The sequence below is a fragment of the Mytilus californianus genome, unplaced genomic scaffold (assembly GCF_021869535.1).
Source record: "Mytilus californianus isolate M0D057914Y unplaced genomic scaffold, xbMytCali1.0.p SCAF_3, whole genome shotgun sequence".
NCBI lineage: Eukaryota > Metazoa > Mollusca > Bivalvia > Mytilida > Mytilidae > Mytilus > Mytilus californianus.
The window spans coordinates 114,900,816-114,927,003 of record NW_026262679.1 but is presented as its reverse complement, the minus strand read 5'-3'; the positions used below and the strand labels follow the sequence as shown (position 1 = coordinate 114,927,003).

Here is a 26,188-nt window from a genome sequence, read left to right as displayed (position 1 = left end):
TATTAACCAGATAGATGAATATAGGTAATTATTGGGTAACTATATTATATAGATTGGCACATTGGTCATATATATGTAATTAACCAGATAGGTAACACTGGTAGACCTATTTGGAAAATGCCCGCGATTTTTGGCTAATCTCCGCGAAACGGATAAAAATTAGAGGTTCATCGTAAATTTGCTGTATTACAGAATATTATGCATGTTATCCGGAGATTTTCCGTGTCGGCGGGAATTAGCCGTTTGTCCGATAAAACGGGTGTGTATTGAGTCAGTGATAGAACCAGTGATGCGTGAGCGACGGTTATTAATAGATCGTTGTACATAGATGATTATAGAATCCGTTATGCGTGAGCGACGGTTATTAATAGATCGTTGTGATATATACAATGTTTACAGTCAGATTAAAAAAACTCTTATTTCCCTTTTCGGTCGAGATAAAACGGTGTTTTTGATAATAAAGTTACTTACGATATAAATATCAAATGTTGTCATTGTTCATTAAAGAAAAATCTATTTTAATGTGACCAATGAACAAGATGAATACATGTGTTATCTTTGCAAAAGACAACTACAATTTTTTTTAATATATGAATGGAAATCGTATTTACGTTAAAAAACGTAAACTAATCTACTATGCATGATAGATTCATAATGTGAATCGATAGTTTGGGTCAGAAACTTTGTTCTCACTTTAAAAAATTCTTCACAATTGTCATGTTTAGAAAAAAAATAAGTCCTTGTACTTATAGAGTCTCCGGAAGATACCGTAATCGGGCAGGATGTCAAACTGATCTGACACTTGTCCTAGTGTATTTAACACCTGCTGTGATATTGCTTGTGCAATACCAGTGGAAGGTCGTAAATCAATCTGTACCCGATTGATCAGAATTAAATTTTACCTGTACATATATTTAGTCGTTACGGAGGATATCATAGATACATGTTATATATTGTATTGTAATTTAATGAAGATAATTTAAATATATTATATAATAAAGACCTATTTGCATATAAATCGAACATATTCATTCCAACCAAGAAGGTTTGAAATTGAAAGTTTTCAACAAACTTTTGATAAAATCTTTCCCGTAAATTACATACGAGTCATTGGTTTATAGTTACACATTTGTAACCCTTCTAACGTCTTATTTCTTTGTGCTATTAAAAGAACTCAAAATTTTCCATATCAGATCACATTTCGTACGAGTCCTAAAAATTATAATTGAATAATCTTCTATTTTCCTTTCGACACCACGTTCCCCATAGGAGCCTCAAGATCTAATCATACCTGTCAATCATTAGCCACAAGTTGGTCCGCCAGATAGATCACTCGTGCTTTCTATTATGACATCGTTGAGAAGTTTTTTGTAAATTGATTTGTGATATAAATAAAGTGATGTGAAGTTTATTTTACGGCCGATCAAAATTTGATGTGATTCGATTTTTCTTTTACACAAAGATGTTTTTTAATATGTCATAAAATACATGGAAATAAAACATTTGAGTTCGTTTTTCCCGTAAATATATTCAATAAACCAAAATTTATTTCAAAAGGTAAACATTTATAATAATTACAAAGTTATAATTTGATTTTTATTTAAGTCGGTTAATGGAAACAATAAAATGACAACGTCTTTGCAGAAATATTAATCCAGACATTAACGTACTTAGACTGTCCATTTGTTCCACTGTGTAGGACAATTTATTCACGAACTACATCATTAATAATTACTAATATAACAGTTGCTGAAATGTAAGTTGTATATTATTTATTTTTTTACAAACATGCGTTTTGGTTCCGTTCAGATTTGCTATTACAGCATGTGTAGATTCCTTGATTTTCATCTAGTTTCAGTTATATATATACTAGTTCCAGTCAGTATAGGGCTAATCATTTTGTCTTCCAACAAAGTCAACAATTAAGCATCGGACGTATACGTGACTGCGTATTTATACATCTCTATATGTTATATCTGATGTAATGGACTCCTAGTATGTTGTCCTTTTAAAGTTGGCTATACAATATTGGCTGTGCTCATTGTTGAAGGCTGTACAGTGACCTATAGTTGTTAATTTCTGTGTCATTTCTCTTGTGGAGAGTTGTCTTATTGGCAATCATACCACGTCTTCTTTTTTTATAACGTACCCGTTTTAATAGCAATGTTATATTCAAAACGGATGAGAAAACCCCATGGATGACAATTATCTATATCCATGTCAAGTGGGGTTAGGTAATAGGATCGGAACTTATTGATTATGTATGTTTGTGAGGGTCTGGATGTATGTGTTCAAAGAAAATCTGCATACGTTATAGTTCCTTGCTATAAAGTTACGTTCTCAAAGGCCTTTAAGGATTATGTACCCTTGTGTTGATTAAATGCTAAACATATGGATTTTTTTTTAGAAAATCCACAGCTTTTCCCTTGTACTGTCATATTTGGCGATTCGATGCTTTTTTGATGAAGGATTATTGCATTCAGTGCTAGCAATGATTTTTTTAATTGAGTTATATATGTTTAAAATATTATAACAAAAATAAAATGCTTCGGCGCTGAGCGCAGCCTGATATGACCGCAGAAGTTGAACCATGAACAGTTGGGGCAAATTTTGACACAATATTCAAGCTTATTACTGTCTGAATTAGGATTGTCAGGGGTTAAAAAAATGTGTTACAGCTCACTAACCCAGGACTTATTGGTAGCAGGATTTTACTAGCCCTGTTGAAAGAGCTGCTAGCCCATCAAAACTGACCTGCTAGCCCGAGTATACCTTTCAAATTTAGAGTGGATGTCCCTTGTTTTGAATCCGGCATTATACACGGTATTTGATTAAATAAATCAAATGAATTTTTGTTTTATTAATTATAACAGGGATCTCTAGACATCTTTTTGGATATCCCTTGTACTATGGGTTGTTAAATATTTTCGGGCACAGAAAACATGTTCATTGATATTGTCATGTTAAACCAGTGGTTCAATTCGTATATTTGTTGTTCCCACATACAAAGCAGACTTTTTATCAGCGAGATCGGGAAAATAACGGCAATATTCACAAAACATCATCTCTTGTTTATCATCAGTAACAGTCGACCTTGCCCATGGGGAATCTTTCTGTCAATGACACTATAAATGTTTTTTTTCCGCTTTTCCTGGTCGTATTTGGCATTTTTTGGGATAAATTTTCAGCCTCATTACCCCCTTCATCTACCGTTTTTCGTTTTAAAACTGACAAAGTTCCTGTGGTGGCCGTACTAAAATGTTTAGAAATAATTTGTGCATGGTTTCAAGCTCAAATTAACAGCTGTCCGACAAGACAGGTCAATATCGATCATTACATCATACACCCAAGTACCATTAATTGAAAATCTCGGCATAAGCAATGTACAATACCCCCTGTACTGAGAAATTGATATTGAAAGTACGTGAATTGCGATCAATACATGATACCGGTCCACCCAGAGTTAGTTGTTCTATTTTTAAAACATGTACAAAATCGGTTTAAATTCTTGGAATCCCGGATGACGTACGTAATTGAATCTGATTGGCTAAGATAGAATAGCGATGAGGGGATTTTCCACTTACTATTTTGGAAATGCCAAGAATTGTTTGTTACTAGTCCGTCGGGCATATTCGGTTACAAGTTTTAATTGCCCGAAGTGTAAAAGTCTAGTCCCGGGCGTCGGGCTAGTGGATTTTTTAACCCCTGAAATTGTGATCAAATTTTTGACATAATATAGGTTTCTGACACAAAACATGTGTAAAGGTCTTTCAAATCTATTGGGCAATACTGTGCAATTAAAGATTTCTTCTTGAAACTTTTGAAATATTTTAAAATTTGAAAAATTTTGAAAAAAAAATTAAACCCCTTTTAAAAATTTGGAAACCTGCAAACTTTTTGAACTCACAACCACCCCCCCCCCCCCCCCCCCCGCCCTTTGGAGCAATAACCTCAACACTTGATCCCAGTTTTCCTTTGTAGTATGGAAACTTGTAGTACAATTTCAGAAAGATCCATACAGTGACTTAAACACAAGTTATTGTCTGAAAAACTAGAATAACTAAAAAAATGTTTTTTGGCCCCGAATTCCTTCATGAATGGGGCAATTACCCCCAAACTCAATCCCAGCCTTCCTTTTGTGATATGGAACTTTGTGGTACAATGTCAGAGAGATCCATACACTTACACACAAATAATAGTCCAGAAACTACAAATGTGTCTTCGGACGACGTAGACGACAACAACCACATCATACCATTATACGATCCCCCCAAAAAAAAATTGGAATCGTATAAAAATCTCGGTCTTAAAATCTGTGGATTTTCTAAAAAAATCTTGGTTTTATTTTCACCAAATTTTCTTTTTCTACTAAATTCAATTAAACTATAAATAATAATGCTTTGCACGAAGTTTCCCCTTGGTATATGTACAAAATGGTCCATCTCTTTTTATAAATCTGGATAATTTCAGAAAAGGTATCAAAATTCATAGGGACTCCTGGAGACGGGACAATTTTTTTCAAGCCCTCTCCCTTTTCTCCAAAGAGCATTATTTTTTTTGTTTTCTGTTAAATACCATTATTTTGGCGTTTCTGTATACTATGAACATACATTTATTATCAATAAAGTATATTTGATATAAACTATCAATTCCAAGTTTCTTCTACACGGCGATCACTGCTAAATTGATTTCTCCTAAAATAACCCAAACAGTAGAATCATAAGAATAGATGACAAATGCAACTATGCATGGAACCTATAGAACACAGAGTCATGATGATTAATTTATTATGAAAGGAAGAGAAGCGACTAACAAAATGAGGTCTTCTCGTTTAAGTAGTATAGATAGATAGATACTATAAGTCGGAGAAGCTTTTGTAAAGAAACATAACAAGCTATACACAAATTCATAAACATCACATAAGTACATCCTTAACCAGGCTATATATCAAGTCGACAAACATTGGAAATGAATGGAAAAAAAAAGGATGAGATGTGAACAAAAAAAAACATAAATTCCCTGCTACATACATAGATTGCTTTAATGCATACTTATGGTCGTGCCTTTTTCTCTCGATTTTATGTACGTATATTTTGGTATCACACAAGTTCATGATTTTTCTCTGACTGTTTATAACTGCGTTACACTAGATCCAATGATTCTTATTGATTTTAACTTTAATTTTCACAATTTGTGCATGTTATTACCTCACTGTCCAGGTTGGGAGAGGCCCAGTCCATTCCTATAAAGCAAAGGATATGGATTTTCTCAGTCTTACATTCCAGGATTGGTGACCGCATGAGGGTTGAGCTATCTCAAATAGGTTTAAACCCTCCTCATTTTATGACTGTCCTGGCAAGTCAGGAGCTTGTAATTTTTAAAGGTGTTGTCTTTTTAATTTTTCCAAATTATGTCATGTCGGGGCATTTTATAAATTCTATATGGTATGAGTTTTGCTCACTGTCTGAGAAGGGCCGTACGGTGTCATACAGATCCTTAATTTCGAGTTCTTTGGTTTTTTTTTAATTTTTAAATTGATGTCCAGTGACAAATATTTCTCGAGTCATGTCATTCGGGCAGTATATAAAAAAAATGAAAATTGTTCATGCGAGTCGGTAAGAAATAGATTCCCTACACTCTTGTTTTAAAGAATATTTATTTTATTCAGTTATCTTGAAAGACAATATCTACTGCAGTTAAATGAAGTTGTGATACTGAGAATTTGACTGATTAGATTTTATTTTCAATTGCCAAAGTGTGAAGTGGTAGAGCCCATTTCTGTAACCTTTATTTGTTGCATTCTGTGTGATAAAATTTAGTAGTTTTGAACCTACTGAGATTTTAATAACTTATTTTCAAATGATGGAACCTTATCAAAATGTTTGTCAATTAAGATAAATTGAACATGGTGTTAACAGTCAGCAAACTGTCACACAAGAAATATATTTAATGTCCGAGAACATGTAAAATAAACTACCTTTGTGAGGACATTGAATAAAATGTGTCGCATATTTCTCAACTCCTCTTCGTGCCATGTCAACAGAATTTTAATTTATACCGTCTTAGATGACAATTTATCAGAGGCTGCTTCAATGGTATATATGCATAATATAAACTTTATACATAAATCTCATTTCGAATGTTGTCTTTTCGTCCTCCAACATTCTTTGTCAAAATCCGGGATTCGCACTCGACTGTTTTGGAGTCAGAGATACATCTTACCATAGATGTAAAATTACATCTATAACCTTACACAGGTACACTGGCTAGTAAAGGGACAATAAACGGAAGTATAAATTGCCCCAGGTATTTTAAGTCGTATATTGAGTGTAATGTGTATACCGCCACGTGTGAGTGATTTCAAATATAATCAAAATGATGTAATTCATGTAGTAACTTCCATGCAGCTACGCATCATCGCACGTAATATTGGACATCGCAAAAAAACTAGAATTTTTTATGTGCCTTGTTAGATATTTAAAATGATATAACATCCAATGAAAAAAGAAATGTTTAAGATGGATATTTCTGATTTTCTGGTGAATTAAAAATTCCATAGAATATCTGAAATGATTTTAAGGAGCATGCATCTCGTTTATCTGATACTAAGTGAGTACAATAAGTCAACGTGTTAGTCGAACTTTTAGTGTGTTTTGTCTTAAAATGTGTAGCCGTGTTATTTTGTTCACAGAACGAAGGGCAAATTGAAATTGAAACAAAAGGAAAATAAAAAAAATAAAAGTTATTACCGTACCATAAGTTGACAAATAATAAAAATTAAATATATTAATTACCTATTCCGGCACACATGAGTTCAATTTATTAATCCCACAAGGGATACCAGCTACCAATGAGACATTTCATATATCGGTACTCAAATCACTTCAATATTTTATTTCTCCGCGTGTATACCTGATGAAGTCTCGATTATTTTACAAAGACGGAGTAAGGATTAAAAAAATAAAGGAAGTAAAAAATATATCATTTATAAGCTAGCACACCAGTGGCGGATCCAGAAATTTTCATATGCACTGACTGCCTAAGAGGGGGTCGCTTCAGTCATGCTTCAGTGATTCCCAATACATGTATAATCAACCACATTTTTTTTTCAAGAAAAGGGGTACCTGGCCCCCTCTAAATCCGCTTCTGTCACACTATTCCATTAGTACTTTAAAACTTCTTGCACGGTGAACTACTATTAAAATTAATTCGTAACCAGTCACTTATGCCCACCCCCCCCCCCCCCCCCCCCCCCCCCCCTCACTTATTTTTCATGCTCATCTTTTCCGTTTGTAGGAAGGGTCTAAAATGCCTTTAATTTTATGTTTTATTATTTATGAATTAAAGAACAGTTTCATTTAGAGTTAAAACTATGTCCGACACTCCCTTTGTCTGAAAAAGCTTTCATTATTTAATAAAAAAAAGTTTTATCTTATCTTATCCCGTTAGTATAGAAAGTCCCTTTAGTCTAGATTTTTAGTTTATTGAAGGACCTTATTGTCTGATTTTAAAAATATACCTTAAATTGTAAAAATATTGGAATAAGCTCTCGCCGCGATATAGCATTTTTGTGCTAATGCAGCGTAAAGCAAACAACAATCAATAGAAAGTCCCTGGATTAACTTAAAATGGTCATTCATTCCCTCTCATTGATTATCCCAGTTTATCTAATCACTTGACTATGCACCAATACCCTAAAATTTCATTACACAAGGACACCTGTGGTACAGCAAGGATTCGTATATATAAAATTTAGTTCGTTGTACGTTCATGGATATTCATGACATGTGACCATTTGTGTGCACTTAGAACTTGACGGTCATCTTTCTGACCATCGATCAGATCGTGCAAGGGCTGTGTAGCCAGTCAAGGTCCTTTCAAAATTCCATATATATATCTGACCATCTACTCGCGCTTTAGCCTAAAGAAAAGACACGTGTATTCTCGGATGACGTAAGGAGAATTAGTATTTGTAATTATGATATTGTTATTATATATAAAAAAAGAAGATGTGGTATGATTGGCAATGAGACAACTCTCCACAAGAGACCAAAAATGACACAGAAATTAACAACTATAGGTCGCCGTACGGCCTTCAACAATGAGCAAAGCCCATACCGCATTGTCAGCTCTAAAAGACCCCGACATGTTCATATTAATGATCCACTCTTTGAAACCTAACCTTAGTATGACGAAAGTGCTATATATAACGAAAACAGCGGAGAAATGGATTAAATAGACTTGCTTTATTGTATAAACTAAAAAAAGGTCGGAGTGGAACTAACCCCGAAAAATTCAGTCTCTCTCCGTAATCGATCTCTTCTATATACTTGTTAATGAAATAATCGTAGATCAGCGGAATATAACGACTGAATTATTCGGGTAAGTGAAACAAGTAAATAAAAGTCAAAATTAACCATATGTAGTTCCATAAGGAGGGATCTGGACAGCCTGCCCCTAAATCAGCCTCCGAGTTGAGTCATACGTATTGACCTTTCTTGGCGCACACACGGATTTCATTGCCTATGTGTTTTTTTGTACAAATAAATAATTTGATAATTAATATGCCTTCAATCCATTTTCTTGAGACATATTACACGTACATGAATCATGAATTTTCTACGTTTTTATAATTTTGAACACATAGTATGCCCTGGGATCTGACCTGAAATATACATGAAACATTGAAAATTCACGATAGTAAGGTATATAGGAGCAACATTTAAATTCAAAGGGTTAGGGGTTTGTTCTGAGTCGGAAATAATTCGGAACACAACGTTATTCCCCACTGCCATGCACCAAACATTTTTTTCTTGAAATAAACGGTATGGGGAATTCTGGAATTCCGATTTTTTTTGTCAACTGCCAGACCACAATATTTTTTTCTTTCATCAAATTGGGGATCAGAATATGATCAGAATAGGCCTCCAGATTTCTTTTGGAAAATTTGGTGTTCACCCCAAGAACCGGGTTGGCCACAACATAACAATTTCAATTTTATTTACAATTTACACGGTGTGCATATGTTTAAGTATGTTTAAATGAAGATATTTGCATATAGTTTAGGACTTTATTCATTATAGGTTGAAAAATACAGGCAAAGTTCAGATGTTTATGAAGTGTTATATATTTTTGACTTTTGTGAAACCTTAACAGAATAGACAATTGGGGCAAATCTGATGAAAAAAAAAAACGAAAATTCCTAGTAACAAAAAATTAACCCACATAACAGCAATTGAAATCTCCTCCCCAAGAAATTGTACCTCAGGACCTGTATAATGCTGGAAGTATTTTAATATGCCTTTGGAACACCCTTTTAAAAAATTGGGAATGGTTCTCCAGGCCACGGCTTAGGTAGCACTTCACAGTTAGAAAATAAAATTAAAATTGAGCCACAGAATGTCTGATAATCTTCCAAGCCTGGCCTTCAAATACATTAGGCCAACTGTACTAGCACCCCCTTTTTTCTGAGAAACCCTGGCTAGCACACCCTTCCTTTTTTCACAGTGTCTGGATCCGCCCCTGACCGATACGTAGTACTCAACTATGATCAACTGTAGGTCATAATAAAGGACGAAATACGTAACGTAAATTAATTGAAGCGTGAGGGGCCCCCATATATCACGGCTAAAATTGTACTTAGTTTGTCCTTTTATACAACCTTTTGGCAAGTACCACCATCCGAGAAATCAGTTACCACGATCTTTCAAAATTAACATGAACAGTAACCATCATCAACGTCCTTTTTTTCACTCTCTCTATTTTCTAAGTAATGTACAACTGTTTACGCTTGTCAGCAGTGTTTATCATTGTTTTCATTAGTTTACAAGTTGTGACCTTCGAAATTGTTTTATTCAATGTTCCTATAGATTTTATTGGTAACTCCCTGTGCCCCTAAAAAACAAACAAAATAAAGTTTCCCTCCCACAAAATTTTACACTTAAACGTTGATTTGAAAAAAAAACTTGATTTTATAATTTTGGTTATCAATTGAAATGAACCTTCTAGAGCCTCAACCTAACGCGCACAATAATGTCAATCATTACACATCAAATTTAACCCTAAATTGACATTCCACAATCGGTCAGTAACATCACCTGTGTTTATAGCTACATGATGTTTCCCGCCGTTGGAAGATCTCGTGCAGTGACACAATTGATAAAATCTATTTTTAACATCTCTATTGTGAGCGAAATTTTTGACGTGCATTATTTCATTATTAAAAATGTTCGATCTACATTTGTTGCAGTCTAAAATTTAATTAAAAGAAACGTAATACCATTTCTTTTTCTTTGGCAATTATAGTAAATTAATCTCATCCCGGAATGTATATTCACTTTACCATTAGACCTGAAAGTGATTTCTAATAAATGAAGAAACTGTGTTTCACATTAAAAAAATTAAGAATATTATCGCTCAGGCATATTGATTTTATTTTAAGATGATTGATTGTTGGTTGCTTAACTTCCAGTGGCAAATATTCCATGCAAGTCCGGACAAACTTAGTTTTAAGATCGCACTTTCAAAAATCATTGTAAAACAAAAATGATCAGAAGAACTTTTATTCATGTGAAATAACCGTCAAATCTTTTAAAAAGAACTTATTTACATTTCAAAGTGTAACAGATTAGTTTACAAGACGGGCATTGACGTTAAATATACAATTCCTTGTATCATAGATATAATGGCTATTATATCTATGCTTGTATACATGTACGTAACTTTCATATCATTTAAATTGAACTTTTTTGTCTAAAAAGACAACCCACGAGTTTGCGAAATCGAGTTTGAATGCACTGCATTGTGTGTAAATACATATACAACGACGGTCTGACTCTATGTATTACCAGGGTTGCGTTCAATATCGTAGCGGCTACGTAGTGCTATGTAGATTTTTACTATTGAACGTGTAGCTATAGATAAGCTGCTACATAGATATTGATAGCAACTACATAGCCGCTACGTAGCTGCTACGATATTGAACTCAACCCAGTTGACCCCTGATACCAACTAAGGTTACTAAAGACTTTCCCCTGGCCGTTCATTTTATTTTTGTTTCAATAAACGGTTCTAGAAGCAATTAAATGATCTGCGGCCTCTGACATATAATTAAAAAAAGTAACCATCTAATCCCCAGATATATATAATCTGTTTCTCTCTAAATTTACAGAAATATTATATGATATATTTTTGAAAATTCCTTATATCTCAAATGATTATAGTTACTTTGTTTTTAATTCTGTAAACATCTATATATCATAATTTGTACCACACTACAAGGATCTATTAATAACCGTCGCTCACGCATAACGGATTATACAACGATCTATTAATAACCGTCGCTCACGCATTAGTGATTCTATCAATGACTCAATACACACCAGTTTTATCGGACAAACGGCTAATTCCCGCCGACACGGAAAATCTCCGGATAACATGCAAAATATCCTGTAATACAGCAAATTTACGATGAACCTCTAATTTTTATCCGTTTCGCGGAGATTAGCCAAAAAACACCGGAGTTTTTACAAAAATCGCGGTGATTTTCCAAATAGGTCTGCCAGTGTAAATATAGGTAATTATTGGGTAACTATATTATATAGATTGGCACATTGGTCATATATATGTAATTAACCAGATAGATGAATATAGGTAATTATTGGGTAACTATATTATATAGATTGGCACATTGGTCATATATATGTAATTAACCAGATAGGTGAATAAAGGTAATTATTGGGTAACTATATTATATAGATTGGCACATTGGTCATATATATGTAATTAACCAGATAGATGAATATAGGTAATTATTGGGTAACTATATTATATATTGGGTAACTATATTATATATTGGGTAACTATATTATATAGATTGGCACATTGGTCATATGATTTAAAATCTGTGTAGGAATAACAAACTTTTAAAAGTTAAAAAAAAAGCTCTCTTTTCTGATTATGAGCAATTTTTTCTCTCAACAATCTAAACACACAATAGAACAAATTTATGAATATGACATTCACAATCAATCTAACAGTACATGTGCACTATATTTTTAGCTTTATAATATATTATATTTGTTTGAATTATAAAAGTTTAAGTATATAAATTTAAGTGGAGGCTTTCAAATAGATGTAGAACAGATAATCAGTGCATTCATTGGTATTGAAGAACACTTTGAATAATTATTTATGAACACAGGTTAATGCCACTACAAAGATATGGATTGTGGTGGTCGATTACCTGCCACTGAATCCATATCTGTTTATAACAGGTTTGTAGATGTGTTAATTACTGGAGAATGTTTAAAAAGACAAGTGTGAACAGAGTTGTGCAGTTACCTAATTAGGGTGTCACACTTTAGAATAACATGTGGTCACCAAATGTCATACTACCCCGTAAAACACATACACAATCTCATCAACATGCATAAACACATACTGATAAAGGTAAATCCAGAAAAGTGCATTGGACGCAAGAAATTAATAAAGTATTATTTTCATATATCGGTACATATATAAGTACAATAACACACACACTGATAAACATACCCCTGCAAGTGGCATGTGCATTCAACTCCAATATTAATTGATAAGAATTGTCAGTTTTCCTACTGAATGCAGGTGGTTCTCTTCAGGCACTCCAGCTTTCACCACCATTAAAAATTTAGTGCCACAAAAAAGCCAATGGTGCTGAAAGTGATGTTTAATCACCAACAATCAATCAATCAGATAGTTGAAAATATAAACCAGTACATCAAACAGGAAAATGTATTATTTATACAGCTTATTATATATCCTAAATTATGCAATCATACTCAATAAGATTACAGTTTGAATACTATAGACATATTTAGCCTTTCTATTTAACTTTTTAATTTGTAACTTTTCCTAACTATAATTATATAGTAAGAGGTGTTCCTACCTGCTCCTCAACCTTATTAAAAATATAATGGACATTCCATTACTTATACATATGTATTTCAGATTTAATCGAGCTTCCCTGATAAATGTTGGATTTCTAGAAAGTAATACAGATTGTGACTATATAGCAATGCATGATGTGGACCTTGTTCCTGTTACTGATGGTCTTCCATATACTTACCCAGTAGAGGGACCAGTCCATGTAGCATCACCAGAACTACATCCTATTTACCATTACAAAAAGTTTGTGGGAGGCATTCTATTGTTCAATAGATTTCATTTTATTAAGGTACTGTTTTTAGCCTTTTGTTGTCTAAGTAACAGATATCATTAAGGCCCTAGTCAGCGGGGCACTATAGTAATCACTCTACAAATCTGTCTGTCTGTCCATCTGTTACAGAGAACAAGTTCAACATTCTCACTAAGGATTTTTCAAATGAGTCCTGGGACTCATCATTTTAGGCCAGGGAAAGTCCAAAGTTCTGTAGAGAAGCAATAGTAATGCTTTAATTCATTGTTAAATACTTCTGATCAAATCAAAATGACAAAGAGTCAAATTATGATGACTTTTTTTAACTTGCAATGAAATTGTTATGACTGGACTCAGCAGATATGAGTTTTGATTTATCTTTGGACTCACCATTCCAGCTTTATTTTCATGAGTCCAGGACTTATGCACTCCTGTTTAAAGTAATGATTTTTAGCTGACCTAGCCTTAAGGTGTAAGGTATTGCTATTACTTGTCCCCTACTTATCTATCCTTGTGTGTTGTCCCAGAAATTTTCACATTTTAATTTTCCCTTACACTATGAGGCCAAATTTTATCAAACTTGGCAGGGATCATGTATGAAACATTCTATGTAATATGCTTTATTTGTTCTGATCAGCAAAAATAATCACTACAGGAAATTCTTGATTCTATTAGGTTAATTTTTTATTTTTTTTCTCCTCTAAAAGTACACTGCCAAATATAAAATTTTGTAGAAATGATGATTACGAATGTGTTAGTTTGATAAAGCACAACTATTGCCTATAGCTAAAATTATGTAAATTGATAAATCAAAGGTAAAGCAATGTTTACATAAAATATTTAGAGTTCTTTTTATGATGTCCCAATTAGCATCAATTAAAAGTTTCCTAACATATCTGACTTAAATATTTAGTTTATTGAAACCCTATGCTCTATGTTGCCTATGCCAAAATTTGATTGAAACCTCTGGGATTCCGTCAAATTTTATCAAAATCAAATATTACTTCAGATGAACAAATCATTACTTCAGATGAACAAAACTTTCTCATATGTTTACTCATCAACATCACAGTGACTAATTCACACAATCTGTATAAGTGATTTCCTATAGATTATCATTGAAGTGTTTAAATTCACATTGATAGAAATGCACGTGATGAAGGTTAATTCAGAAACATGAGTTGTGTGCACAGTAATCATGTAATTTAAAAAAAAAATTATATTGATAAATAAAGTACTGATTTCAGATAAATGGAATGTCTAATAGATACTGGGGCTGGGGAAGAGAAGATGATGAACTTTATGTTCGAATTAAAAAGGCTGGTTTAAATGTAAGTACTGCATGTGTTGTTTGAAATATATCTTTTTCTGACAGCTAAGAAAAAGGACTAAAAAGATACTCTGATGCAATTGGATAATTTTTTAAAAGTTTTATGCATTTATAATTATTCATGAACAATTTTTAAGCAGGTTTTCCGAAGGGAAAAAAATCCAGTTATTAAAATGGTGAATCAATCAATGCTTTCCAAATTTTAATATGTTGTTACTGATGACAAAATGGAGGTCAAGTTTGACATTGGCTATTTTCAATTTTACCAATCAGGAGTTATAGTTCTTGATATGTTGGAAATTAGCACTTTATGTTTTATCCGTGCAATAGTTTATGACATGTTCAACCATAGCTTTTCAAATATAAACTGTTGTTACTGGTGACAAAAAGGAGGTCAATTTTTAATATTGACAATTTTCACTTTAATGTTCAGGAGTTATGGTACTTGATAGATTGGAAAATAGCACTTTATGTTGTTTGCATTCAATAACTTTTGTTCTTTTCTTCGGGGTGGATTGTTGTCTCATTTGGAATCATACCACTTCTCCTTATTTATATACCAGGAATTGTAATTATTGATGACTATTCTTTTGTTTTTGAAGGTGACACGACCTCAAGGGATAACAACTGGATACAAGACATTTAAACATATCCACAACAAAATCAAGAGACCAAGAGATAACAAAAGATATTTTAATCAAACAGTAGTAAGTAAACTCGATCTCACTTATTTGTTCACTTTACATGTAAGCTGTAAACAGTATATTATTACTCTGCCCCTTTGCCCTTAAATCTAGCTAGAACACTGATTAAAATCAGAGAATTTTGTCAGCAGGCAATTTAAATCAAGAAATTATGGTTGGAAAATCAAATTGTGGAAAATCATCTTTTCTAGTTGTCAATTTTTCAAATGCAAAATTATAACTCATTGGGTATATTCAGGGATCTCTGTGACCTGTTTTATGATGGCACACCACTATTGTTCAATTATCTTCCGCCATCATCAAATGATTCCTGCCATCATTTAGTTATCTTACGCCATTGTTAAGTGAGCCCTGCCCTAGTCAAAATTTCTTTTCATTTTGCTAGCCACCACCATTTTTGTTAGAAATTATAATCAATTGCATGTAATTGCATAACCCCTATTGTATTATAATCTAAAGGGTCTTCCTGATTACTTTTTTAAAGCCCTGACGGATATATGGCTAAAGATCGCTAATCACTTGTACATGTAGTTCCAGACACCTGACAGGAGAACACTTGATCAAGAGAGGCAATTTATTGCAATATTTAATTACCGGTACTTTTCAGCAAATGTTTATGTAAATTTAGATTAAAAAATAAAATTTCAGTTCAATTAGGAAGAAAAGAGTTTAACAAGTTCAACACGTGATTTTATTGATTTACGCGGTTCACATCCCCATTTATAAACAAGAACAAGGTTATACTCTTACTCGTAAAACAGAACATAATTTCACACCAAATAACAACAATTATCGATCATAATCAATCACTAAGAAATTTCTTATCGTAATTCTGAATTCATTTCGTAGGTTACAATCAAGTTAATACATCCTGTTTACATTCAGAATCGAAAGATGCATGCTGCATGGTCTGTTACTGTGGAATTTGCAATTTTAAGTCATTAAAACCATTTCAGTTTTAAACTTTTGCCCTCCACAAATCTGTATTCAACATTTTACAAAAAAGGGTACAACACATCTTGTTGTTGATGCTGCAATTCATCGATTCCCATTCTTGACATCTGAATTGTATTTGACACTACTACTATAGGACTGTTTGACAGTGTGAAAAACAATCCCCATTTTTGTCTAGCCTGCAACTTCTGTCGCAGAAAGCAAAACATTGGGATAGTGATCTGGCGGCGGTGGTGGTGTTAAATAACTACTTGAAAGCTTCATATTTCAGAGGGTAGAAGACCTGGATGCTTCATACTTTGTATATAGATGCCTTATGTTATGAAGTTTCTGTCTGTCATAAGTCCATTGTCCTTGACCTCATTTTCATGGTTCAGTGACTACTTGAAAAAAAAGTTAAATTTTTTTGTAATGTTAATTGCTCTCTTATTATGAGCAATAGGATAACTATAATATTTGGTATGTGCGTAACTTGCAAGGTCGTCATGTCTGTCAGACAGTTTTCACTTGACCTCAACCTCATTTCATGGATCAGTATTTGTGGTCAAGTCCATATCTCAGATACTATAAGCAATAGGTCTACTATATTTGGTGTATGGATTGAATGTCAGATGTACATGTCCAACTGGCAGGTGTCATCTGACCTTGACCTCATTTTCATGGTTAAGTTGTTAAAGTTAAGTTTTTGTGTTTTGATCTGTTTTTCTAATACTGTATGCAATAGGTCAACAATATTTGGTGTATGGAATGATTGTTAGGTGTACATGTCCACCTGGCAGATGTCATCTGACCATGACCTCATTTGCATGGTTCAGTGGTTAAAGTTAAGTTTTTGTGTTTTAGTCTCTAAATTTCAACCCATGGCATGGAATTATCCTCGACTGAATCCATCAGTATTTTGAAGTTGTGTTTCCAATTGATGGATTTAGGTTCATGATATTTCTGGCTTTTGGATTTTAATTTGAACTTACAGCATTGGGCTAGGCCAACAAATCATAGGGTAATAAAAGTTAATTGAAACTATGTTAAAAAATAAATATATTCTACCTAAAAAAGAATAATTTACACTGTATATCTTTTTCATAATATCAATAATTAAATGTTGCTGACACAAAGTAAATAGATATTTGTATTTATTATTTTGCAGCTGACGAGTCGCCTTGACAAAGAGACAGGTGTTACTAATGTTAGATACAAGGTAGACAGTAAAACCAAGATTGTCATTGAGGGAGCACCTGTCACTTTTATCAATGTTCAGTTAGAATGTAACACAGTATTAACACCTTGGTGTTTAAAACCTGAAGATCAAATAGAACTCAGGAGGAAACTGAGATTACCAATGCCCAAGGTCAAGTAAAAGAAGTTAAAATGTATGGACAGTGGAAATTCTTTGCAATCTTTAGTAAAAGGAGTTGAAAATTTAGGAAAAATTGAAATCCTGTGTAGTCTTTATTAAAATATACTTGACTATGAATTGAAATCTTGGTTGTTTATAACTATTTATGTTATTTTCAAAACGGTTGTTAAATTTTCCAAGTTTGACACTTTAAAAATACATATTGGTGTCATTTTTAATCTAGAAACTTACAGAAGTCAATAGGTAATAGATAAATATGCGATAGTTATTTTAGAGGATCACATATTTAAAAAGGGAGGAATGAAGTTAACATTATTGACCATTTGCAATCAAGTTATTTGAACAAAAACTAAGCAGGTCATTATTCAGTATGATACAAACAATGTGGATTTGTTATTCACATTTCAGAAAATAATGCATCCTGGGTAATATTAAAAAAATGTAAACCAAAGCGTTATAATTTGTTAAAAAATATTCTACCAAAGAGGAAACATTACATTATTTTCATTTTAGTGTTTGAACACTGAAATTACCCATAATCCTTTACATTCAGAAATGGTGAATTGTTATTACTTATGTATGTCTTCTTATTCTGTGATATCATTGATCAGTTTACAAATGTTGTTTATATTTAAATAATATTGATGATGTAAAACTAGTCCATATTAATTTTAAGCTTTTCATTGTTTTTAAGAATACTTTATTATTGAGCTTAATCAACATGGATATTATTTTTAAACTGTTGTTATATGACCACAAAGTTGTAAGAGTTATATTTGTATGGTGCTATCATAGATTTCACTGGCATTTCTTTGTTTTTGTCTTCTTACACATGCACTTGTCTCTAAAAAAAACCCTATTTACCTTAATATAACACAAGGTACCCCAAAATATCTGATTACCAAACAAAATGTATAGTACCAGACATTGATCTCAAAGTTCTCTCTAATAATGAACTGGCTACCTCATTCAAAAGTATAAAGTGTAATATAAGATAAAAATTGATTTTTATACGGTTGCAAAATTTTTCTTCGTCATTCCAAGACATTTGGTTTCCAGACTTGAAAATAAGTGCATGGATATTTATGAAATTGTACCACAAGGTTCCATACCACGAAAAGGAAGATTGGAATTGGTTTTGGGGGTTATTGTTCTAACTGTTTAGGAATTATAGTAGGGGCCAAAACGTGGCCAAAAACAAGCATTTTTCTTGTTTCAGGACAATAACTTGTGTATAATTGTATGGATCTCTATAAAATTGTACCACAAGGTTCCATACCTGGAAGGAAGGTTGGGATTGATTTTGGGGGTTGTGGCCCTAACTATTTAGGAATAAGGGTCCAAAAAATGAGGATTTTCTGGTCACCAGACAATAATTTGAGTAAAAAACTATGGATCTCTATGAAATTGTACCACAAGGTTTCATACCAAAAAAAGGAAGGTTGGGATTGAATTTAGGAGTAAAAGCCGTAACCGTTTAAGAAAAAGGGGCCATTAACAAAACTTTTCTAATACTTTGTATAAATTGCTTATTTTTTTATTATTTTCAATGAGATTATTTTCAAAGTCTTGAATTCTGTGGTTCTTTATTATTCTGAATCTAAGTGTATTTAGATTTTTAATTTTAGACCCTGTTTTCAAATTGGTCCATATTAAGTTCCAAAGGGTCCAAAATTAAACTTAGTTTGATTTTAACAAATATTGAATTCTTGGGGTTCTTTGATATGCTGAATCTAAACAGTTATTTATGTTTTGATTATGGGCCCAGTTTTCAAGTTGGTCCAAATCGGGGTCCAAAATTAAACTTTGTTTGATTTCAACAAAATGGAATATATGGGGTTCTTTGATATGCTGAATCTAACTGTGTATTTAGATTTTGGATTTTGGGCCCAATTATCAAATTGGTCTACATTGAGGTCCAAAGGGTCTAAAATTAAACTTTTGTTTGATTTCATTAAAAATTAAATTCTTGGGGATCTTTGATATGCTGAATCTAACCATGCATTTAGATTTTGGATATTGGACCATAAAAGGTAAATGTTCAATTTCAAATTTTTAAGTTCTTAAGACCACATTAATTTTGTGTCAGAAACCTATGCAATGTCAAATATTTGTTCACAATCAAATTCAGAGCTGTATCAAGCTTGAATGTTGTTCAGGTTTCGACCTCTGCAGTTGTATCAAGATGCACCCTGCCATACAGGAATATTTTTACTGCCAAAGACCAATTATTTTACAATGCAGTCAGTTATTTACAGGTAAATTATTAAAGAATTTAGTTTTAGCAATTAGAAATGTAATTGAAATTAGACCAAAAATTCAGCATTTTGTAAATATTGTCATAGTTTTGTTGTTAACAGATGTTATTCTCTACAAAATATTGTAAATGATATTTAACAAATTTACATTTTTGTTATTAGGAGGTTATTACATTGTCATAAACTCACATCTCATTTTCATCATAAATAAGGTCATATATAGGTGTCAAAATCTCCAAACGGTGAAATATTCCCCAATAAATTTTCTGTGCCATTTTTTAGTCCACTTACTGTTATTTTTAATAACAACATAAATGCAAGTTGCATATTTTTATTTTGACGTTAAATATTTAGTTAGATTTTTGGTTGTTGTTCATAACAGTAATTGACATAGCCGGTTTTGCAATGACGAACTTTAAGACTGTTCAACTTTAGAGCGAGGCACGTCTGTATTTTGTTTGCAACATATTTTAAGTTGTATCATTGTTTTTTATGCCCCACCTAGGGGCATTATGTTTTTTTCGGTCTGTGCATCCGTTCGTTTGTCCATCTGTCCCGCTTCAGGTTAAAGTTTTTGGTCAAGGTAGTTTTTGATGAGTTGAAGTCCCAATCAACTTGAAACTTAGTACACATGTTCCCTATGATATGATCTTTCTAATTTGAATGCCAAATTAGAGTTTTTACCCCAATTTCATGGTCCACTGAACATAGAAAATGATAGTGCGAGTGGGGCGTCCGTGTAATATGGACACATTCTTGTTTAACATTGAAAATATTCTTTCAAAATTATCATTATGACTGGTAACACAATGCAATCTTTAGCTACTTCGAACAAAATTGAAAATCTTTTGGAAGAACATACAACTCTCTTGAAGCAACTAAAATATTTACTGTGCATAAATTACAGCACACCATCACAAAGCTTTCGTCAATTCTGGGAAAACATAACAGGATTTGTTTTTCTCTCTTTGGTTCTTGTGGTTCTAAGGTGTTACCCAACACTTTAACTAAAATAGATTTGGCTCGTTTAGTTTTCATAAATTTTTGACAAAATATTATTTTTTGACCTGTTATCAAAGATATAAAAATTTAAAGAAATTTAAACCATACAATTTACAGGAATAATTTCATTGAACAAATAGTAGTTTGACACACTAATTTTGATAATTTTGAAGCTTGATTTCTCTTCACTACTATTATGTGATTAAAACTTTAAGCTCATTTTTAAAGAGTTAACTCCCTTAGGTGTTTTGTACCCCTTAAAGGAATATGATGGCATTTTTAGAAATGTCAGAAAAAAAGGAGAGGTACTCACCTGAATGTGAACAGCTAATAATGAACAATATTTCATTACTACCGTACGATCAGATGAACTACAACATGTTCCAAATGAGCAGGTGACAATTTGAAAAAAATGGAGTTGGAAATTTTGGAAAATATTGTGAGGTTCTTGTTGAGATCGGGAGAGTTTACAATTATTAAAGGTAGAAATAGTAGGTTTTTCTCTTCATTTATAGTAGATGACAGGGATGGGCACGATTACTGACAAATGTAATCGATTAATAATCGATAACATGAAGGTATTTTGTGCAATCGATTAATAATCGATTACTCAGATTTTTGTATGTAATCGATTGCAATCGATTACTTTATCAAAAGTAATTACATTACTTTTCGATTACTGTCAATTACATTCTTCAAAATTTAAAAAAAAATAAAGTAAGTTAAACACTATTATTTGTATGGTAGATATTTAGAACTTTACCAAAAAAACAGCATTTAAATCATTGTTTCCAAATTATAAGTTGACAGTTGTTATCTAGATGGAATCTCTTACTGAGGATCAGAATTATTAAAAAAATCTTGAAATTTGACTTTCAACATGAATTAGAGATGACATTGCATTCCATCAATCACTTATATACATGTTTAAGGTTTTTTTCAATAATTTTGCTTTCATACTGACTTAAGTTAGCTTTTTTGTTTTTATTCATTAAAAGCAGGTATATTTTAGCATAGTTATTTACAATGTTGGAAGTTTTCTCTGAAGAAAATATAAAAAAGTAGAATTATTAATTAGTTCAGCTAATTTTAAGGATCAAAATTTATAATTATAATGACAAACATGATTTAATCCTTTTGTTGGAAAACCACCTTAATTATAGGTTATAAAACTGCCAATGGAGTACAATTTATAACCTGGGGCAAAATAATGTAAATCTCCATCTTAATTAGACAAACAGTAATTGAAATAAAAACAAAGTATGTGTCTTATATAGTGATTAGAAGACTTTGATCATCTGATTAGTAAAGACAAGAAGTTGGTTAAGATTTTTTTATTCTATAATAAAATTATAAACAGTATATATTTATAGTGTCAATGAGGGATACATGTATCTTTTTCTGAAAAGAATTTCAATGCATAGGCATTGGTTCATTGTTAAAAGGATTTTGTGTACTTATTTTTTATATACATGTATATCATAACATTATAAGAAATCAACTGTTTATCTATTCTAAGCTTAAATCTTATTGAAAATTATGCTTTTAGGAAATTTAATACAAATAAGCTTACTACTTTAAGGAAGTACAGAACTTAACTTAAGACACATTTCTTATTTTAAATCTATTTTCTTATTTTAATATAAAAGGTGTTGACTTATTGACAAGCACATAAATCCATTTGTTTCAAAAGCTAGATATAAAGTAAATTATGGTAGGGGATCTGGTTGATCATAATGCAGCTTGAGACAATAGATAGAAATATAAAGGCAGTTGATAAACTCTTAAGTCATATCAGTACTTCAAAGTGATGAATACATACACATGTTTTCATTTAAAATAGGTTATATTTCATCAAACTATTTTACTAAAGTAATCGAAATGTAATCGAAAGTAATCGATGATTACATCATGATTTTTGCTGTAATAGATTAAATTACGATTACATGTAATCGAAAATGTCTTCAATTACAGATTACTGTCGATTACTGGAAAAAATGTAATCAATTACAATCCATTACAGATTACGATTACCCCATCCCTGGTAGATGATTGGTATTTCTGGGAATGTAGCTTTTTCTTCTTTCCTTTTCTTTTAAAATTTAATAATTAAGTAGTTTTAGAATTTCACTGATTTTATAATTATTATACGACCGCAAAAAAATTTTGTGGTCGTATATTGGTATGACGTTGGCGTCGTCGTCGTCGTCGTCGTCGTCCGGCGTCGTCGTCCGAATACACATTGGTTTTCGCACTCTAACTTTAGTTTAAGTGAATGGATCTCTATGAAATTTTACCATAAGGTTCAATACCTCAAAAGGAAGGTGGGGATTGATTTTGGGGGTTATGGTACCAACAGTTAAGGAATTAGGGGCCAAAAAGGGGCCAAAAATAAGCATTTTTGTAACTTCCAGACATAACTTGTGTGTTAGTGTATGGATCTCTCTGATATTGTACCACAAGGTTCCATATCACAAAGGGAATGCTGGAATAGATTTTGGGGGTAATTGCCTCCAAATTTTAGGAATTAGGGGCCAAAAAGGGGCAAAAAACAAGCATTTTTCTAGTTTCATGACAATAACTTGTATGTAAGTGTATGGATCTCTCTGACATTGTTCCACAAGGTTCCATATCACAAAGGGAATGCTGGGATTGATTTCGGGGGTAATTGCCTCCAAATTTTAGGAATTAGGGGCCAAAAAGGGGCAAAAAACAAGCATTTTTCTAGTTTCATGACAATAACTTGTGTGTAAGTGTATGGATCTTTATGAAATTGTACTACAAGGTTCCATATCACAAAGGGAAAGCTGGAATTGATTTTGGGGGTAATTTCCCACAACGTTCAGGAATAAGGGGCCAAAAAGGGGCCAACAATAAGCATTTTTCTAGTTTCCAGACAATAACTTGTTCAAGTGTATGGATCTCTCCGAAATTGTACTGCAAGGTACCATACCACAAAGGAAAGGCTGGGATTGATTTTGGGGTTAAATCCCTAGAAATTTGAGGAATTAGGGGCCATAATGGGGCAAAAAACAAGCATTTTTCTAGTTTCAGGACAATAACTTGTGTGCAAGTGTATGGATCTTTATGAAATTGTACTGCAAGGTTCCATATCACAAAGGGAAAGCTGGGTTTGAGTTTGGGGGTAATTGCCGTAAATGTTTAGGAATTTTGGGCCAAAAAGGGGCCAAAAAATAAGCATTTTTCTAGTTTCCAGACAATAACTTTTGTTCAAGTGTATTGATCTCCCTGAAATTGTACAGTAATCATACATGTGAACCTCCCGAAGGGAATACAATAACCCCGTTTTCAGGGGTCTCCTCCCGACCTCCCGTTGAAGACAAAAAAATCCTGTGTATGAAATATTTCATGAATGAAAAATTTCAGCCCAACATATCTGGTGTAACTGACATTACCTGAAGTTATATTTTACCTGTAAATCAATTAACATGATAATTATATGGCTTCACTTGTCACCTTGGGTGTCAAACATACTGGTAATCAACGATTTTTACATCAGGCTAACTGCCGTTGTGTAATAAAACTTTGTATATTTATAAATGAATGTTGGGTTACTTCCCTTGATTTATCCTGTTTTAAGTTACTTTCCTTTAAATAATGTAAATTTTTAAAAGAATATAAATAAAATATAAATTGAACAAATAATCATAAAAGGATAGTAATTAAATGATTTTAAATGTCTTAGGACAAATAAAAAAATAATAATTTGAAAATTATTTGAGGGTTCTATACTTCCTTTCAAGGCTTAAATTGAAATTTATATATTAACTATGACCCATGAACACAGTTTGAATGTGTTACTTATCATGCATTAAAAATCTACTTGCATAAAGATTAAAATAAAAGATCTACTTGCAGATAGATAAGCAAATATTCTGATTGCAATGAATAATGGAAAAAAAGATATGACCTAAAAAATTTAAAGAACATACTTAAAAAGAAGAATGTTAGATTGAACAAGTTGAAAGTTTAAAAAGATAGAGAAAATTTATAAGTACAAGGGTACTATAAACATAATACATTCGGATGGAAAGTTGAAGAAAGCACACTTTAACAGACAATTTCTACAGCACACGGTTACATTTATGACAGAATTTATGTCGATTAAAAACCTCCTGATCTGAGTCCTAATCTCCTGACCAAAATTTCCCAAACTCCTGATCTTAGTTTCACAGTCCATCATATGTACTGCAAGGTACCATACCACAAAGGGAAGGCTGGGATTGTGTTTGAGGGTGATGAATCATAAGGAGGTTCAAAAAATTTTGGGGGGAGGGGGATTTTTTTTTCCTTTTTTTTCTTTGAAATTTTCCATTTTAAATTGGTTATTTCTGATTTATATATAAAAGCAAATAATAATGATATGGTTTGAATAGATAAATTAAAAATTTTTAAGTTCTTAGACCACATTCATTCTGTGTCAGAAACCTATGCTGTGTCAAATATTTAATTACAATCCAAATTCAGTGCTGTATCAAGCTTGAATGTTGTGTCCATACTTGCCCCAACTGTTCAGGGTTCGACCTCTGCGGTCGTATCAAGCTGCGCCCCAGCGAAGCATTTTATTATTGGTTAAGTTTTGATCTGATACTTATTAATATGGCAAAGCTAGTTATCAAAAATTTATAGTGCAAACATACTGTACTTATAAAAGCATAACTTTGTAATATTTTGTACATAAAATATTTATGTATAATAAAAGTAATATCTATAATTTAGTTTAACTGTTCTATTCATCACCATTTCTAACATAGATAACAAAACAAAAACATACAGAAGGCAATAAATAAAAGTTTCAACTGCACAACATACAATATGTAAGTAACATGTCCTATTTTTTATTAGATTTGTAATCATTTAGAGGGAAGGGGGATTGCCTTCACTTTTTAATCTTATCTGAACCATATTAGTTCAACATATATCAATAAAAGTATCTTATTAGTCCCCTACCGATGAAGTCGAAGGGGACTTTAGGTTTGCACTCTGTCTGTCTGTCTGTCTGTCCATCCGTCAGTCCGGCAAATCAGTTTTCTGCACGTTTTTTCTTTGTGCTTGAAGATATTGATTTGATAATTGGTGTATTGTTTAATCATGACAAGTTACAGATCAAGGTTGAATTTTGTTCCAGTCTAATAATTTTGTGCAGAGTTATGGTCCTTGGACTTAGAAAATTCACTCAAATAATCAGTTTTTCTCACTTTTTTTCGTCATGCTTGAAGATATTGATTTGATGTCTAGTATATAGTTTTATCATGACAAGTTACAGATCAAGTTCGAATTTTGTTCTGGTCTAATGATTTTGTGCAGAGTTATGGTCCTTGGACTTAGAAAATTTACTCAAATAATCAATTTTCCATAATTTTGTTGGTCATACTTGAAGATATTGAC

At 32.3% G+C, this 26,188-nt stretch overlaps 1 protein-coding gene and 1 long non-coding RNA gene across 2 annotated transcripts; both read left to right on the top strand.

The window, feature by feature from the left end:
* On the top strand, window positions 1-21,489 carry LOC127735889 (beta-1,4-galactosyltransferase 7-like). The gene is made up of 5 exons (XM_052246310.1): window positions 1-24; window positions 12,988-13,213; window positions 14,422-14,505; window positions 15,107-15,211; window positions 17,310-21,489. The coding sequence occupies exons 2-5, from the start codon at window positions 13,055-13,057 to the stop codon at window positions 17,517-17,519; spliced, it is 558 nt and encodes a 185-aa protein (XP_052102270.1). The 5' UTR covers window positions 1-24; window positions 12,988-13,054; the 3' UTR covers window positions 17,520-21,489.
* Window positions 21,490-21,519: 30 nt separating this feature from the next.
* Window positions 21,520-25,514, top strand: LOC127735891 (uncharacterized). Its single transcript, XR_007998640.1, has 2 exons — window positions 21,520-23,242; window positions 23,404-25,514. It is a non-coding gene; the product is annotated as an uncharacterized LOC127735891 (long non-coding RNA).
* Window positions 25,515-26,188: the final 674 nt, after the last annotated feature.